Raw genomic sequence first — 17,410 nt, forward strand, 5'->3', positions numbered from 1 at the left:
TCGGGACTTGCCTGTCTTCACTTGAGATTTGACTCGGGACTTGCCTGTCTTCACTTGAGACTTGACTCGGGACTTGCCTGTCTTCACTTGAGACTTGACTCGGGACTTGCCTGTCGTCACTTGGGACTTGACTCGGGACTTGCCTGTCTTCACTTGAGACTTGACTCAAGACTTGCCTATCTTGACTTGGGACTTGCCTGTCATTACTTGGGACTGGACTCAATACCTGCCTGTATTTACTTAGGACTTGACTCAAGACATGAGACCAAAAACTTGTGACTTCCTTGTGACTTGCAAAACAATGACTTTGTCCCACTTGCTAATATGTCAGTGAACACAGGGGACACAACCAGCCAGGCTCCTCAGGTCACAAAAGCCTGTTCTGTTGGGTTTATATAATCCATACTTCAACAGAGGTGTCAAATATTAAGTTTATAGCTGTTATGTCTCATGACTGTTTCCTGACCTAACTAACTAACCAGCTGATGGCACTAACTTCATATTGACCACAACATTAAAGGAGAGTTATGGATCCTTCTCAAAGCAGACCAGCCCCCCCCCCCATTGCACCTTCTTTGAGAAGGATCACATCCCTCTGACCGTTTCCTCATCCTGCCATGTGGTGTACTTCAGACCCACATCCTACATTCTTATCTGTATCAGAATAGTGTCTATAAAATCAGAAAGACATCCAGCTTTAATAACCGTCACAGCTTTAAATGCTTCAGGATTTTTCAGCGCTCTGAGTGAGAAGTGTGAAATCCATTTTTTTTTACAAGCATCAAAAAAAGTATCTAATTTTAAACGAGACTGTGATCTGAACAGCTTACTCATCTATTTTCAAGAGATTAACATCTTCCATTAAATTCAGCATTTAATCCATTTTATGTGTTTCAGCACTGACAATTATAATCCAGCTTTGACTAAAATATAAACAAATTCCTTCCATCAAGATATTTGGGGATTTAGTTTGATCTCATTCATGTAAAGCTAACATTCCTGAACCTGTGGGTTTACAAAAAATGTGTACTGAACTGAGCAGATGAGTCAGATTTCAAGATGAGCCGGAAAGAAATAAAGCTTACTCTGTGTAAGCACATACTGCATGCTTTATACTTTATACAACTGCCAATAAAATGCACAGCCTTACATCAATCAATTATTGACTCAAATATAACCACCAGCCGAGTGATTTTCAAATAGATTAGCTTTTTACTCAGTAGATATCATTCTTCTGGAGTTACATCAAAGAGAAGATGACCTCACCACACTCTGTAGCCATCACAGAAACATCTGGTTAATCACCAGAGCTGAACACTTCAATGACATAAAGATTGAAGATGTAGAAGAAAAATGTTGAAAGATAATCTTTGCAGGGCGTCATTAGCCCATAGTGGTTAGTGTGCACGCCCCGTGTAAGGAGGCTATAGTCCTCCAGGCGGGTGGACTGGGTTCAAATCTGACCTGGTGCTCCTTTCCCGCCTGTCATTCCACACTCTCTCTCCCTCCATGATTTCTGATTCCATCCACTGTCCTGTCTCTAAAGACATGAAAAGCCCCCAGAAAAGAAAAATTAGATACTCTTTGCCACAGTGAAAAAGTATCTCGTTTGACTATTTACAGTGTAATGTATTTACATTTGACATAATCCTGTGAATTTCAGATGTCAACACATTCAATCATCCTTATTGTGCTTTAACTTTAAATAGAGTTAAACTCAGAAATAAAAAAGAAAGGAAAGTTAATCAATCAAAAGCATTTAAAATCTAGACAAATGATGAGGTCTTAAATTGTTTATATATCTTTATGGTAGGTTGACTATTTCCAATCCATGTCACCATTAATCCATTTTTTAAGAGAAGGCAGCTTCACCAACTAACAAGGTGCATGAAGAGTGAAAGGCTTGAAGAGGTCACCTCAACATGCTCCAACAACACTTAAGACATAAGACTTTAAATATTGTCTATCTGTACCAAGCGGCAAACTCCGGTGTTGAAAATGAAGCCAATACAGAAGTGCAAAATCCTGCATTTCATCAAGGGTCCACTTGAGGCTGGCTCCAAGACCCCAGGAAGTCACATACACACCACAGTCCAAAAAGCCATTTTTACAGCATAAATTAACATCTCTACAGCCTGTAGACTAGCATCCGTTTTGTTTTTGAAAACAAAACGTGATATATTAGGCGCGTAACTGACATGGTTGACAGGTGGCTGTTTGGTGACGGTTTGTCAGGAGGCTTAAAACCCACCTGAGCTCCAGCTCTCAGCTTGTCCTTATGCTGACTGAAAGTTAGGCTGAGACAGGATTTTCAGCATGGTGGCCACCGATGAGCCTCCGTAGCCCCCTGACTGTTTATCAGAACGTTAACCCACATGTTAGCTATAGAGCTTCAACTTAGTGCTTAGGTTCTGGTTGGTACCAACACCCTTGAACTGTTGTATCAGTGTATGTGTGTGTGTGTGTGTGTGTGTGTGTGTGTGTGTGTGTGTGTGTGTGTGTGTGTGTGTGTGTGGGTGTGTGTGTGTGTTTGTGTGTGTGTGTGTGGGTGTGTGTGTGTGTGTGTGTTTGTGTGTGGCGAAGAAAATGATCTCCTGATGGATTAACTCAGTTGATGGCTGCAGGTTGCTTTGCACGAGAGACCTTCAGCGTGAGAGAGAGAGAGAGAGAGAGGTTAGTGTATGTGATTGGTCCATAGGTTAGTGTATGTGATTGGTCCATAGGTTAGTGTATGTGATTGGTCCATAGGTTAGTGTACTGTTAGTGTTTCTGGTAATACTGATATCTACTGAACTGTGTTATTCCTGCCTCTTTGTCCTTTACCTGTAAAGCTGTTAGTAATGGGTCTAAACTTATACCCTTTACAGTTAAATCCATTTTAACTGGAAGTCTGTTCAATGACTGCGCTGTTGACGTGAGGAAAAGAAGGAGGAAGAGAGAGGCTGAGTGCTGACTCAATCTCTCCACATAAACACAAACATTACTCACCAAATATTCTCAAATATGTTGTCACGGCTGTACATGGTATGCTGCCACTTTAACAACACTAAAGGATCTGTTTGTAGTTTATCTTTACACCATGTGTACACATACATAGAGCCACATGAAACTGAGATGCAGGTGTGCATGGGCATATACTGTATATCTGTACGTGTGTGTGTGTGTGTGTGTGTGTGTGTGTGTGTGTGTGTGTGTGTGTGTGTTGTATTACTGGCTTTCAGCAGCTCTCTCGCTCAGCTAGACGGGCTGCTCAGTGCAGATAAAAGTGTGCAGATATTTCTCAGCTCTCACGCTGAGCCAGGCTTTATCTGCAAACTCTCCTGTTGGTTGTGTTAGTCCAGCCCTGGGTGATATTAATACTCCTCTAATGAGCCCCTTCCTTGAAGAATCCGGAAACAATCGGTGAGTAGGGGGGGATGCATTGGAGGGGGCCCACGCGCTGAATCATTCTTCCCTTGTGCCACAACTCCCCTACGGCTTCCCGGGAACGCACAAACAAAAAAGAGGAACGCTGCTACAATCACATTAATCATGGCCTGTGGGAGCACTGGCACTTGCTCCAGGCGCAGCAGAATAAGAGCATACACTGGGAAGAAGATGTTGAGGAAGAGAATGGGATGGCAGAAACAATGGGCCGAAATGTGTGCACCTGTGTGTGTATGTGTTATTCTACGAGCAGACTGTAGGGCATGTGTTATTGGAGATGGTTATCAGGGATACTTGGTGTCAGTGATTGCTTGAAGCAGAGGAACCCAACCATTTGTACTATCATGATTTTTAAAGTGTGTGTGTGTGTGTGTGTGTGTGTGTGTGTGTGTGTGTGTGTGTGTGTGTGTGTGTGTGTGTAGGCGCAGATTAAGGTGTCACTGTATCCTTGGATGACAAGGCTGTATTGATTAACCCCAATGATTCTCTCTTACAGCTGATCAGCATTTCTGTGTGTGTCAGCATTCAGTTGAGAGGTGTGTGTGTGTGTGTGTGTGTGTGTGTGTGTGTGTGTGTGTGTGTGTGTGTGTGCATGTATCATTGTAACTGTTTAATGTCAGTATATAAGGTAGAAGTGTTTGTCATGTAAACGAGCTTAGGTCAGATGATGAATTAAATAAATAACAGTTGAATCTGTTTGCTTTATATGTCGCATGAGTGTGTGTGTGTCTGTGTGTGTGTGTGTGTGTGTGTGTGTGTGTGTGTGTGTGTGTGTGTGTGTGTGTGTGTGTGTGCCTGTGGCCTTGGGTTGCCACCAGATAAAGACGTCCAGTGCGGCTCTATCTGCTCACATCAGTATTCAGCAGCAGTGGTGCCAGCCTATTCACTTACAGGGGAGCTGGGCACAATTAGCTGTGAACATTACATGGCAGAATTAAGCCCGGGCCAGCATCCCCGGGGGAAATTAAACCACCGGCAAATCATTAAACCACAAGCTAAACATTAACAACCATTTGCATTTTTATTGCACCTGAAAAGAATGTGCCAGGTCCATTATCTCTGAGAGACAGAGAGGGGACTTCTTATTTATTATTGTTATGTTGTCCCACGTGGAAACACAATGGCATTTATATGGGGAATGAAGAAGCAAACGAAAGGCCTCATTTTCACGCTCACGGTTTTGGAGTGTTATGATTACAAATTTCGAACAAGGCAGAAACGGCTGGCAGAGGATACAATGACTTGTTTGTTATGCAAATCCCTTCGCTTTCATCCCTCCCAAAAATAAACAAACCCAAACAGATGACAATTTGCGGAGGAGCTCAGCTGAGTAAGGCCGGCAGTTTGGCTCCTGACGGGTTCTTCCAGTGTGCAGTGTCAGTGCTATTAAGAGTTTCAATAAACAGGCTCAGGGCCGGGGGAACTGGGAGCAATGAAACATAAGTGGGGTGAAGAGGTTAGAGGAGCGGAATCACTCTCTCACTCCTGCTTTCTCATTTTCCTCTCTCTCTCTGCAGGTGAGCGGGATGTGTGGACAAACTCCTCAGCGGGCTTCTCGCTCCGTTGCACCCCCTCCTCCCCAGTCTCCTGCTGCCTCTGATACTCGCGATGCACAGCCCCTTTCCTCGGACTCTGATGAGACTTTGGCCGGCCTCCGCAGGTGAGGAAATCACAATCCATGTACTCCAGACAAAGAGCCGTCCAGCTGATGAGGCAGCACACGCTCCCCAGACCACAGAGGGATTATATATGTCTAACAGACAAATAAAGTCCTTCACACTGTGGACATGTTCTCTCCTGCTTCCGTGTGACAGTCGTCCATTCTGCTCTGGAGTGTTTTTATAGCCACCTTACAATAACAGGCTTAAATGAACAGTGTAATAATGCCCAGTGGGGCTGCTGGCCTCAGCAGCACAATGACCAGATTAATGTCAATTAGGAGAGAAGACACAGCTTATTCCTGACTCTTTTACTCTCTTTTTCTCAAGAGGGATCTCATCGACCTGATTTCACTGTTATCAAGCTGAATCTCCTTTCTTATTCTACATCTGAATATTGTTCTCTGTGTTTCTCCTTTTTCTCTTCTTCTTTCACTGATGACAGTTTATTTTATTTACCTTTTGGAACTGCTGAGTCGTATTTAGATTAAGCAAAGTTTTGTTCATTGTCTCCTTGTGTTGAACATTTCCTTTTTTTTTTTTTTGCCTACTTCAGGGAGTTCATATCCAACCTGAGGGGCTTCAGCTCCTTCTACAGTGGTCTTGGGGAGGCACTGTGCAGCCGTGAGCCTGCTCCAACGAACCACTCCCTCTGCTGGAATGGGCAGGAAATGACAGACAGGTGAGACATCCATCCATCCATCCGTTATCTTTACCGCTTGCCCTGTTCGGGGTCGCAGTCGGCTGGAGACAATCCCAGCTTTCACTAGGCGAGATGCAGGGTCAATCGCAGGTCTATAGGTAAAACAATTAGTATACATTTAATGCCCTAAAAAATCACCCCTTAGTGCACCCTACAGCCTGCAGGAAGGTGTCTTATTGTCTTTTTAAAAATCAGTTACACAAAACAGTCTGCTCAGAGTGTTGAGTTCTGATGTCTCCAGCAGCACATCCAGGATTGTGTAGGTGAATTGAAGGGTAAGTTTGCCCAGAGCTGATGAGCAGCACAAGAGGGGCCCCACTCTCCCACTGAGTGTGAGTGTAAATCTTGACTTTGGCTCTGTGGGATGTTATTAATGTCAGGCATGCTGTCACCTTCTTCTGGCTTAGTTAATTGCTGTTTCGATCGTTCTCTCCTCCATCATCCAACATCTCCTGTGCACCCTGCAGAACCTCATTTGGTTTTTCATAATATTTCACTTCACCCCTGTCCTTTGCCTGCGCACATCATAACTTCCCCCGTTTCCGCCCGCCCCAATTTCAATTTGGCTCACATAGGTGTAGATAACCATCTTTTTTCTCTTCTTGCTGTGTAAATTATGTGTGGAATTTAATCAATGCAGAGACACACATTTCAAACGAGAAAGCGCTGCAGGTTAATGTGTTGCCTCTTTCTTCCAAAGTGGACTAAGAATAAATACACTTTTGAAATAGAGTCTGCAACAAAGATGGGGGGGGAAAAGCCTCAATCTTTGGAGGAGACATTACGTTGGCAAGGGGGCAAATCTGTCCTGAGGGGATGATTACAAGCTGGACCAAAAAGTGTGATAGGAAGGTGCAAGGAGGCTGGAAAATGATAGAGAGATTACAATGCCTCGAGGCAAGCAATTCTCTGTGTCATCTGTGAGGGCATATGTCTGCAAATTCACTCCAGGTACATTTTCACTCTGAGATTTGTTCTGGATTGTCTTCCATTATCCCAGAAAGGACCTCATCTGAGCCAGACTTGGCTCTCGTACTCATATTGTCCCGTACAGATAAAATTAGACTGGGTTTAGGAGAGAGTCAGCACTAAAAGGTGTCGGGTACTGAATGTTTTTCAATACCTGAGGAGTGATCTGTGGAGCTAAATGTGAGGCTTTTCATCAGGCTTATTTACCGTCCCACCTAGAGCCAGGATCAGAGGGCGTTAAACTGAAAACTGTGATAACAGCTCTGACGCCTAGTCAACTTGAAAATATATATTTTTATTGCTCTTTTGGATCAAATAACAGTTTAAAGTCATTCATGTGTGATAAGTGATAAAAGATTAGATGATGTGTCAACTGTAAACATTGAATCTAGGGAGTGTATACAAATAAGAGAAGAAGAGGTTAGGAGAAGTGGAAGATTGGTGTTTACTTTGCAAGACGAGGAGACTCTTTTAATGGTCTTAAAATAAATTATTTTAGCCGTTCCTTTGCAAAATAAATCACACACAAGATCCCCCCAAATAAATTCACTGTAATTTACACAGAGATTAAAAAAGGAGCACTTTGTAAAAGGGAACATTTCTGTCTCTGTATCAGGATTTCATTAGTTCGTATTTGGCATAGATTAATATTACTGAAATATTTCTATGTTAGCAAAAAGGCTGGTCTTTTTTTGGCCAGATTTTTGGGTATCCATTAAAACATTAACAGGAGTCAACTAGACCTGTCGAAGCTGCTGCTAATGTCATCATGTACATGCTAAAACTTGAACGTTAGCCTGGTATAGAAGGTGGGATTTTTCCACGTTAAACTTTAGATTCAGATTAAGAATCAAACAACTTTATTAATCCAGAAGGGCAATTCATGTGCACAGCCTACCAGGTCATTGAAAGAAGCCAAGACAATATACAGAAAACAAAGCCAGTCACAGCAGCACTCAGACGATTACATTCACATGTCAGAAACAACATTTCACCAAATAAGAAGCCAGAGCTAGCTAATATAGAAATTTAAAAATACAAAGCTAGAAATGTATTCAATAAATAGAAACATAAATGAATAGACCTTACAGGTGACCTAAGTGTATAGAAGCAGTTACATACAGTAAATCAATTAACATTGTTCAGCATTCAACAGCCAGAAGCTGAAGGGATAAAACATATTTAGTTTGGCATGTTAGCATTTTGTAACTTTTTCCAGTAAGCACTAACCACAGCAGGTGGGGTTAAAAAGTTAAGGGATTGCTGTAGAAAATACAACACGATTCATCCGTATGACCACCTCACACCAAAGAGAGAGAGAGAGAGAGAGAGAGCGAGAGAGAGAGAGAGCGAGAGAGAGAGAGAGATCACAGGAGCCCCAACTCCAGCAAGACTCTCATGATTTTATTCCGAGTTTGGAAATTTGTCCATGACTTTGAAATGGCTTGAAAAGTTTGTAGGTGTAAGGCCAGCATTACATGCAAAGTGAACACAAATGTCTGAACACATCCAACTGCATGTTGTAATTTCTATGAATACTCTGGAATGGGAGAGTCAGAGGCAAAGACAGCGGACAAACAAAGTCAGTAAACGAGAAATGAAATCTCTCTGTAATCCATTCTATAATTGATCAGCTATTTCAGGATAGCCAGAGGTGGAGAGATAGATGAGAGGAGAGGAGAGGAGAGGAGAGGAGAGGAGAGGAGAGGAGAGGAGAGGAGAGGAGAGGAGAGGACAGGAGAAGAGAGGAGAGGAGAGGAGAGGAGAGGAGAGGAGAGGAGAGGAGAGGAGAGGAGAGGAAACAAAACATAAGACATTCCTCTAACCAAGCTTGATGTACACCTTTAAACAAATTTTATAAAATGTAACACTGTCGGAAAAAGTTTTATACGTTATGTCATTTTTCTAAGTTTTTAAACCAAACAAATAACACACCTGCAGAGAACACTGATTATTTGACAAAGTGAGCTGTGGCCCCCCTCAGCGTCCCAGTGATTCACATCCCGTCTCTTACAGCTCTTTTTATTACGTCATTGTAATTTGATTTAATTCTTGCTCTACATGACATTCAGCCGCAGTAGAAGTGTGTTCACAGCTATTAACCCTTTTACTACCCCATGGGACTGAATGTGTGGTCAGGCTGAATGTGTCAGACTCCATTATGAGTTCTATCAACACCTGGACTCACGTGTCACTTCTCCTGCTGTTGTTTATTCTGCTGTGAGAGGGATCTCATTCAGACCGCTCCTAATGGCATGCTAATGAGTGTAAGATTAGATTAGGTTATCATTGGAGGTAAGTGGTCTGATCAGCTCAACTAGCAGCAAACAATAACACACAAACAATCAGATAACAAACATCTGAGAGCCACAGTTATTCATGTCCCGGTAAAAAGATCTGGCCGGCATCTATCATGTGAAACATCAACCTGCCTCGGCTCCTTATCGCCACTCAACATCTGCGTCCCCTAATCCTCCTTCCCCAACCCATATTTCCTCTTTTACTCTCCATAATGGATCACACATCTCACTCCATTATTAATGTGATAATTAGCAGCGGAGAGGGAGTGAGATCATCGCTAAGAAGAAGAATAAATAACCGAGGAAATGTAATTTGAGTTTAATGAAAAGTCTGTCTTAAAGGGACTGATGAATAGAATAGTGTCAGGTGAAAGGTGTGTGTGTGTGTGTGTGTGTGTGTGTGTGTGTGTGTGTGTGTGTGTGTCACAGAGATGAGAACAGATCATGACCTCATACTTTGCACGCACCTTTTCAGGGCTCTTTCTTCCTGACTAGCCTCGTCTCTTGAATTCCTCTCTCCCGCCTATTTGTCCTTCGTCTTTCTAACATTTGCTGCAATATAGCAGATGACATTTACACTGAGATATCACCTCCACCCTCACCACTCCTCATATCACAGTGGTGCCTGGGGAGGATGCAGTATATGCTGTCAGTGCCGACTCTAGATTGTCTAAACTTCTTTCTTTTAAAGGTTTATTTTGGGGATTTTTATGGCTTTCTTGTGGACAGTGGATAGAGTCAGAAATGGGGGTGAGAGAGGGGGAATGACAGGCGGGAAAGGATCAACAGGTTGGATTCAAACCTGGGTCGCTTGTTGGAGGAATACAGCCTCCATGGGGCTGTATTCCTCAGCTACGGCTTCCTGCTGATCTAAACTTCTCTTCTAAGGAAGGAGGCAGGAGAGGCTAGTCTCCACAGAGCCTTGATGGTGGATAGGAAAGGGTTAATATCTCGCACAAAGAAACACCTGCAGGAAAGTTTGAGTCTCCTCAGCTCCTCCTCTTGAAAACAGACGCAGGTGTTAACACAGCCATGTTTCCTCAGCTACGCTCAGACATGTCAGCACCTGCCTGCATGACTGGCTTAGACTAAATGTACCCTCAGAAAGAAGAATATCTCTGCTAAAGTCCGCTCATTAACACAAGATATGATTTAGAGTTACTCATTGGCCAGTTTAACGTGCTTAAATCATCGGCCAGTCTTTATATTATAATGGAACTCCTCTGAGATTTTCTTTTGTCAGATGTTCTCAACAATTGAATAAATATCCAGAGGCTTATGCTAAAACATCTGAACATAAATACTTAACTTCTAGGAGTGTCCTCTGCTTTTATGAAAAGATAAATAAAAGATAACATAAATATTATGTCTCCAATGAAAATAAACTGTGTCCTTTTGTCAGGATTAAATTACAAATTAACTTTCCAGCCCTGAAGAACATCTCCTAAACTGAAAACCAGAGGAGCTGTCATTCTGCTGGTGACCACTAGGTGGTGATAAACACCTTGTTTGGAAGGAAGGAGCAGTCCCCAGTACCTCAAGTCTTCTTCTCATAATGTTTGCATTGGGGTTGTTTTAAATTCAGTGACTAAGTAATCAGAAACATATACTGTAAGATCTGAGTCAGTATTTTTTTCTTCCTGTCTGCCAGGTTTGCTGGTCCTGGCCCGAAGCGGACTCACTCTGGCTCTGAGGCCCGAAGCAACAAGCCTCCTGAGCCAATCATCAACCAGATTATAGACAAACTCAAACACATCAACCAGGTGAGCAGTGTGAATGTGTTTGCAGATGGCTGTGTGTTTGTTCCTGCTGGGTCTTTTACAGTGACACTTCAAAAAGGAAGTTTTTCTGTGTGCGCACAGATCGCCCTCTGCTCTGTGGAGGTGTTAGGGTTTACCTGACTGTTGGTTCCACCTCTTGGTCTACAGCTTGGGCATTGATTTTAAAGTCCTTGAGGGTCTCATTCAGCTGCTCCTGCATGTGTCAAAACAATGAACTTGTGACATAAAAATGCTTTGTGCTGTGACGGACCTTTCTCTCAGATTTTTAGAGAGAAACTCCATTGACAAGCTGCGTTCAAGGTGATGCTGAAACCTTGTTCTTTTGAAACCAAATTCTATTGAGAGGAAACGTTCTGGTCAGTTCTGACACATCTACACAGCCTCAAGGGAATAGACACACCACCTGAAGAGAGCACTTTTTCTGGGGAGTTATTATGATGGACAGAAATGATTCCCTCCATCAAAAGCAAGCCCCACCTGTCATCAAGGCCAAAGCCCTCTTTTTTTGCTGCTGTGGTCACCATGGAAACCACCTTTAGAAGTGGGTTTGCATGCTCACTCAAAGTCAGCCGCTGTAGGTATGGACATATCAGCCCACAGATCTGTCCTTATTTCCTGGTTCTTGGTGGTTACACTTGTAGCTGTCAGCACATAGGACTGCTGTGAGTTTGAGTGTGTGTGTGTGTGTGTGTGTGTGTGTGTGTGTGTGTGTGTGTGTGTGTGTGTGTGAGAGAGAGTTTCTGAGTGCTACAGGCCTGTCACTGTGGATTACAATACTCCTCCCCTGTTTAAACAACCTGTGAGATCCTCAGCTCACCTTTGACAACCAGAGAGCCTCCAGAGAAATGTGTTGGGTTGAAGTTAAATACTCTATAATTTTCTCAATTACTTTTGCTGCATGACCTCAGGGGCACTCAGTCCTTCTGCGAGAGAGGAGGGATCCCAAACAGGACTGATATGTGTTTCAAATACCACCAACCTCTTAAAAATTCCTGACATGATATATCCCTGATTTGAATTTAAAACCATTCTAGTCAATAATAATGTTAATCTCACGTTTGGGCCGTGTTTTCTACTCTTTCAGAAAACTCCTCATTTTGACCAAGCATTGCCTAAAAAAACGTGTAGCAGGCAGCCAGTCAGGCTGTGACCTAACATTTAAAAAAGTCACTTTGTTTGGTAGCCAACAAAAACATTTAGGGTAAAATGTTATTAATAAACCATCATTACATGATCAAACTGCCAGACGAGCCCAGTGGCGCAGTGGAGCTCACTCTCTCTCTCTCTCTCTCTCTCCCTGATTTCTGACTCTATCCACTATATCTCTTAATAAAGGCATAAAAAGCCCAAAAATAAAGTACAGTTTGTAGGCAGGTTGATTTTAGAGGAATCAGAGCACAGTGAACTCTGATGGATGTTTACATGGGACAGTTTTGGTAATCATTTTACAGCTCAGCTTTATTTTCTCTTCCATATAAATTTGACTTTTCTGGCTTAAAATCTGTATGACCAGCTTTGAGTTTATGGTCGGCTCTTTTTCTTATTTCTTTTGCAATATTGCTACATTTTAAGAACAAGTATGTGTTTGAGGATACGATGCCATTAATACCGAAGTATCTCCTAATCCTGAACACACAAGACTTGGTAAACATGTAATACGCCTTCCAAACGTCCTGCTCTAACAGGGACACATATTTGTGCCCATGATGACCAGCAAAGCGTCTCTGCATACTGTTGATCTTGTGGATCAGGTTCCTGAGAGGCTTTTGATGAGATTCTGCAAGAAAATACAGTTTGTTAATCTGACTGAGCTTGTTGTTTCAAACACAGAAAAGCTCTCTTTCCCTCAGTGTGTGTGTGTGTGTGTGTGTGTGTGTGTGTGTGTGTGTGTGTGTGTGTGTGTGTGTGTGTGTGTGTGTGTTTGTGTGTGTGTGTGTGTGTGTGTGTGTGTGAAATGCTCTCAGTCATTTTAACACTTGTTTTTCATTGGCTCCCATGTGTTACTGATGACGTGGCACACATGTGGACATAAATGGAGCTTTAATTGTGTTTGTACAAAAGCCTGATATTTATGCAGATTGACTATTCACATGGGAGCTTTTAATCCCATATCTGATGACCATACAAGTCAAACACACTGCTGCTTGAACTCCAACTTCCTTTAGATCTCAACATCAATGGGCTGGAATAACATCTGACAAAAGACTGAGCGCGCTTGACGGAATATTTCATGTGCAGTAAAACTGTTTATGACTCATAGACATTTGTGTAGAATTTAGATTCCTCAAATATTTCTTGCTTCAGATAAATACCAGAATAGGGTACACGTACACAAATAAAGGAACACATCAATATGATGCAATGTAAAATAAAAGTCCTACAGTTAAACTTTCTTTGTTAGGTTGACATTATTAATTTTTTTGTGCCTTAGAGCTTTGTCAGATGTCATGTCTTGTAGGTTTCTGTTTATGTATCAATTTTTATCAATTTTTATCATTTTGTCAGCATTTTCAGTCACTTTCCTTGAAATGTTTATACAACCTCTTATCAAATTTGTGATGTTAAAATGTATGGTTTATGTTGATAAATGCTAATGTCAGCATGCTAACATGCTCACAATGAAAGCAGTTACAGATTAGCAATGATAATGCTTACTATGTTATTATGTCAAGGAAGTTAATATGCTTATATTTGAAAAGATTTAGTCTTGAACAAATCTATGTTTTACATTATTTATTTAAGTTAATATGTGTAACAATGTGTCCATCCAACAGTTTGATGAGATATGTCACTTAGACCGCAATCAATCAAGAAGGTATTAAAGAAAGTCAGAAAGGAGGCGCCGCTAGTCTAGAGGTTAGTGTGCGCACCACATGTACGGAGGTTTTAATCCTCCAAGCGGGCAGACCAGGTTTCAGAGCCGACATGTGGCTCCTTTCCCTCAGGTCATTCCCTGCTCTCTCTCTCTCCCTGATTTCCATCTCTATCCACTAACCTATTTTATATAAAGGCATAAAAAGCCCCCAAAATAAATCTTTAAAATAAAAACTCAGAAAAACAGCATGTGAGTTAGGACTGATCCTACAAGGACCATTGATGACAAGACAGTATTTTACACCAATCCAAGCAAAATATTCAAAGACATGGCACTTTGAAGGTCATTAAACGAGAGATAAAAAGTCAGGCCAAACTCTTAAAACAATGAATTTCCACATAAAAACACTGTCACTCCATTTTGTTAATGCTGAGATTTTTCATTGGCTCAGTGAAAACTTGACATGCTGACACATTAGATAAAAACTCAGGTGATCAGCACGGCATTCAGATTTATCCATCCAGTTGTTGGTGTAGGAGAGCGGACTGCAGGCAGACTGAAAAGAGAGCCACGGTGCTATAGCATGAGTAAAAGCATATCTGCCAGTTGACTGATGTCATATTCAACCAAACAGACAGAACTCTTAACTCGCTTTATAATCCTACTAAAAGTTTATTGTCTCAACAGAGGATTTCTTTGCCATAGCTGCTCTGAGCCGGCATGCTGTAAACAACTTCTAACGGCTCTGGAGAAAGGGAGGTTGTTTGGTTAAAAGCAGTTTTTACAAGGTCTCCGCCTCACGGTCAACTCAAAGACCACCAGCTCTGGATGTTGTGCAGCTAAAAGCAAAAAGGACTTATTAACAAACCGATGTAAGAGAACGGGCCAAATAACTCGTATAGATAACTACTTTCATCTGCCCGTTTTCTGCAGAGTGAACAAGGACAAGCCAACAACGAGACAATATCTGTATCTGCTGATGTAAACCTGTGGTATTTCAATCTCATGACGCTGTCCATGTGTTCATGGTGTACAGTATGTTAAGAGCTACAGGCAGGGAAATGTGTACAGTATTGTTCTTTATATGCATTCAGCTCCACATTCAGGACACAGGGCACTCTAAATCTGGTCTTTACAAGCTCTATGAAGCTCTCGTATCCTCTATAGGTTTACCATTTAAATGAACATTATTCCTCTTTCTGCTCAAACTGTGGACGCAAACATTCAAGTTTGTAATGAGTGACCCACTTTTTTTAAAAACCAAGAATTAGTCCCAGCCCTCAGTTTGCACGACTAAGTCATAAAATATAGGGGCTAAACACTCTCCAACAGCGAGGGGAACCTGGGACCCCTCCAAAGAATCTACTTCCTTCCAACTTTAATCCCCCTGATGTTTCATTCCTCCACTCCTAAGTGCTCCGTGACGATGGCCCTGTGAAATGTAACTATGCAGCGGAAATGTGTCATTTCTCACGTTGTCAGTGTTGATCAGAGTGTCAGCAGATACAGAGACTGTCTGGCAGGGAGACCCTTGTATTTGTGTCTTTGTGCAGCTAAACTAAACACCAAAGGGGGGGAGAAAAAAAAAATCGCCTCCACTTGTTAAACAAGGCATTCTCACGCCTAAAGCAGCTGATGTCATGACTGAGCTGAGGCCAAGTTGAAGTGAACTGTGCTCTATAAATGTATGAAGAGAAATGACTTTCTCCCTCGCTCATTACTTCTCGACTTGGAAACTTTAAACAGCGCAGGAGTCTGTGAGGAGCCATGGACATTTTTGTTCATGCTTACACTGTGTAACAAATTCCTGTGTGAGGTCCTGTCTGTCCGCTGTGACCTGTATCTGCAGCATGTTCAAGCTGATAAAGATGAGTGCAGTCTAACGTGCTTTCCTTGGCCGTATGGTTGAAACTGAACTGTTCCTGCGATGACAGTTTGAAAAGTCTAGTTCCGTTCTTAATGAGAACTTCTCTGGTGCTTCATTAATGCTTTCATTTTACAAACTAGCTAAGTGTGTTCCCGTGTGAAGACACATATCTGAAGGCTGTGCTCTTTAATAAGATCACATAATCTCGGTGATGTGTTCTTGTTCTGAGGGGATGAGTTTGTTTTTCAGAACATCTGTTTAACTTCCCAGAGTATCAGGTTTCCCCCCTGAACAACTAATCTCACAAGAGATGGTTGAGCTAGTGGCAAAATAGAGCAATTATATGATTGGCCTTTGATTACTGAGTGTTTCCCGCTCATTTGTCGGATGAGTTTGCCAATTGGAGGGTCAGACCTCTTGGGATTACTCTGACAGCCACGTCTTGGCAACATGACACTGTTTGCAGAGATACATATGGAATAACATGGATATGAAAGACATCTTTGTTGAACATCTTTAGGAATCCCTTTTCGGCTAGAAAAACAATTATTTCATCTTCCACTCCTAAAATTGCTCTCTCATTTGAAGGATAACAAACATCTTCATATCGCGTGCCAGACTTTGTGTTCTTAAGCACCTTATAACCTTTTTAAGCATTCCCTACCTCTCCCTGTTCCTTACCTTTCTTTCCATCTCCCCAGCTGTGCTGAGTTGTGTGTGACAGACTCCAGCTCTGTCGCCCTTCCCTTCCCTCCCCCCCTGCCCCTTCCCGTTCCCCCATTCCTAAACCCAAAGATCCCCCCCCCCACTCCCCCTCCCCTCCCCCTCCCTCTCCCCTCGTCCCAGCTTCCCAGTCTAATTGAAGCCAGAACCTGGGAAAATCCTGCAGGTAGGACAGGAATCCAGGGCTGGAAAATAAACCAGATCCCGAGCGCCACAAATTCCATCACGCAGTCTCACTTCCTCAGAGCCACCAGAGCCCGAGCAGCGTGTGCTCAACACCTTGTGCATGCCCCGTACAGAATACAACATTTACTATATAACTCAAACACACACTTGTGCAAGGCCGGGTTTTTGTTGTGCACACTTGTGGCTGTTAATCATGTAGTTAGGACAAATAATATAACGGATACATTTCAAGATGATATAGAGCAGCTACAAGTGGCTATAAAATAAATCAGTGCTGTAAGTACTCTTTGAAATATAGAAACAAATAAAGTTAAATGTTTACAAAAATATCAGCAAAGATAAAATGGAAGCTGCTTTATGAGCAGATCAGCATGCTGTGGCTTTAACCTCCGGGCAGTGCTTAAATCAGACTTAAAGACAACATGGGTGTTAGACTGGGCCTGCTGTTTTGTCAACGTACACTTGCTAACCTGGCCATTATACCTGCTCCAGTCAAAGAGGCTGACTTCTGTTTGATCTTATTTACTGAGGGGTTTTTAAAGCGTTATTTAATATACCCCCCCAGGGCCTTTGTCCACTTGCCTTACTAGTTTTTATGTGTAAAGTTCAACCGCTTGGAAGCAGAGGAGGAAGAAGGGCTGTTGTGCCGCTATATTTGAGAACAGGGCTAAGCCATGAGGGTTCTTTAAATGAAGTGTGACACCTGGTGTAAACTTCTAAGGAGCTGCAGGGCGTTCGTGGAGACGGATCCCTGTTAGGGCGCCACACATGCATTTTGTCCTCTCACTTTCTGGAGGCTTCTGTATGTTTTAGATATGAGGAGTTATGCTTCCTCTTCTTAAGGAATCCAACTATCAGACACCCTCTGCCCACACACTCACTCCCACACACCCCTCTCCCACCCTGGCTTTCTCCCCTGCTGGCTGGGAGGTCAGACAGAGCATGTGAGGGCCCTTTTCCTCCCAATTAGTCTGCCTGCTAA

At 42.5% G+C, this 17,410-nt stretch overlaps 1 protein-coding gene across 1 annotated transcript in view; it reads left to right on the forward strand.

The window, feature by feature from the left end:
- gpc3 (glypican 3) overlaps positions 1-17,410 on the forward strand; it is a 104,619-nt gene that overhangs the window by 65,589 nt on the left and 21,620 nt on the right. The window contains exons 4-6 of the mRNA XM_020629647.3: positions 4,944-5,086; positions 5,641-5,766; positions 10,708-10,819. Coding sequence (XP_020485303.1) covers positions 4,944-5,086; positions 5,641-5,766; positions 10,708-10,819 — 381 coding nt within the window. The remainder of the gene's footprint in view (positions 1-4,943; positions 5,087-5,640; positions 5,767-10,707; positions 10,820-17,410) is intronic.

This window comes from Labrus bergylta, chromosome 9, assembly GCF_963930695.1.
Source record: "Labrus bergylta chromosome 9, fLabBer1.1, whole genome shotgun sequence".
In the NCBI taxonomy this organism is placed as follows: domain Eukaryota; kingdom Metazoa; phylum Chordata; class Actinopteri; order Labriformes; family Labridae; genus Labrus; species Labrus bergylta.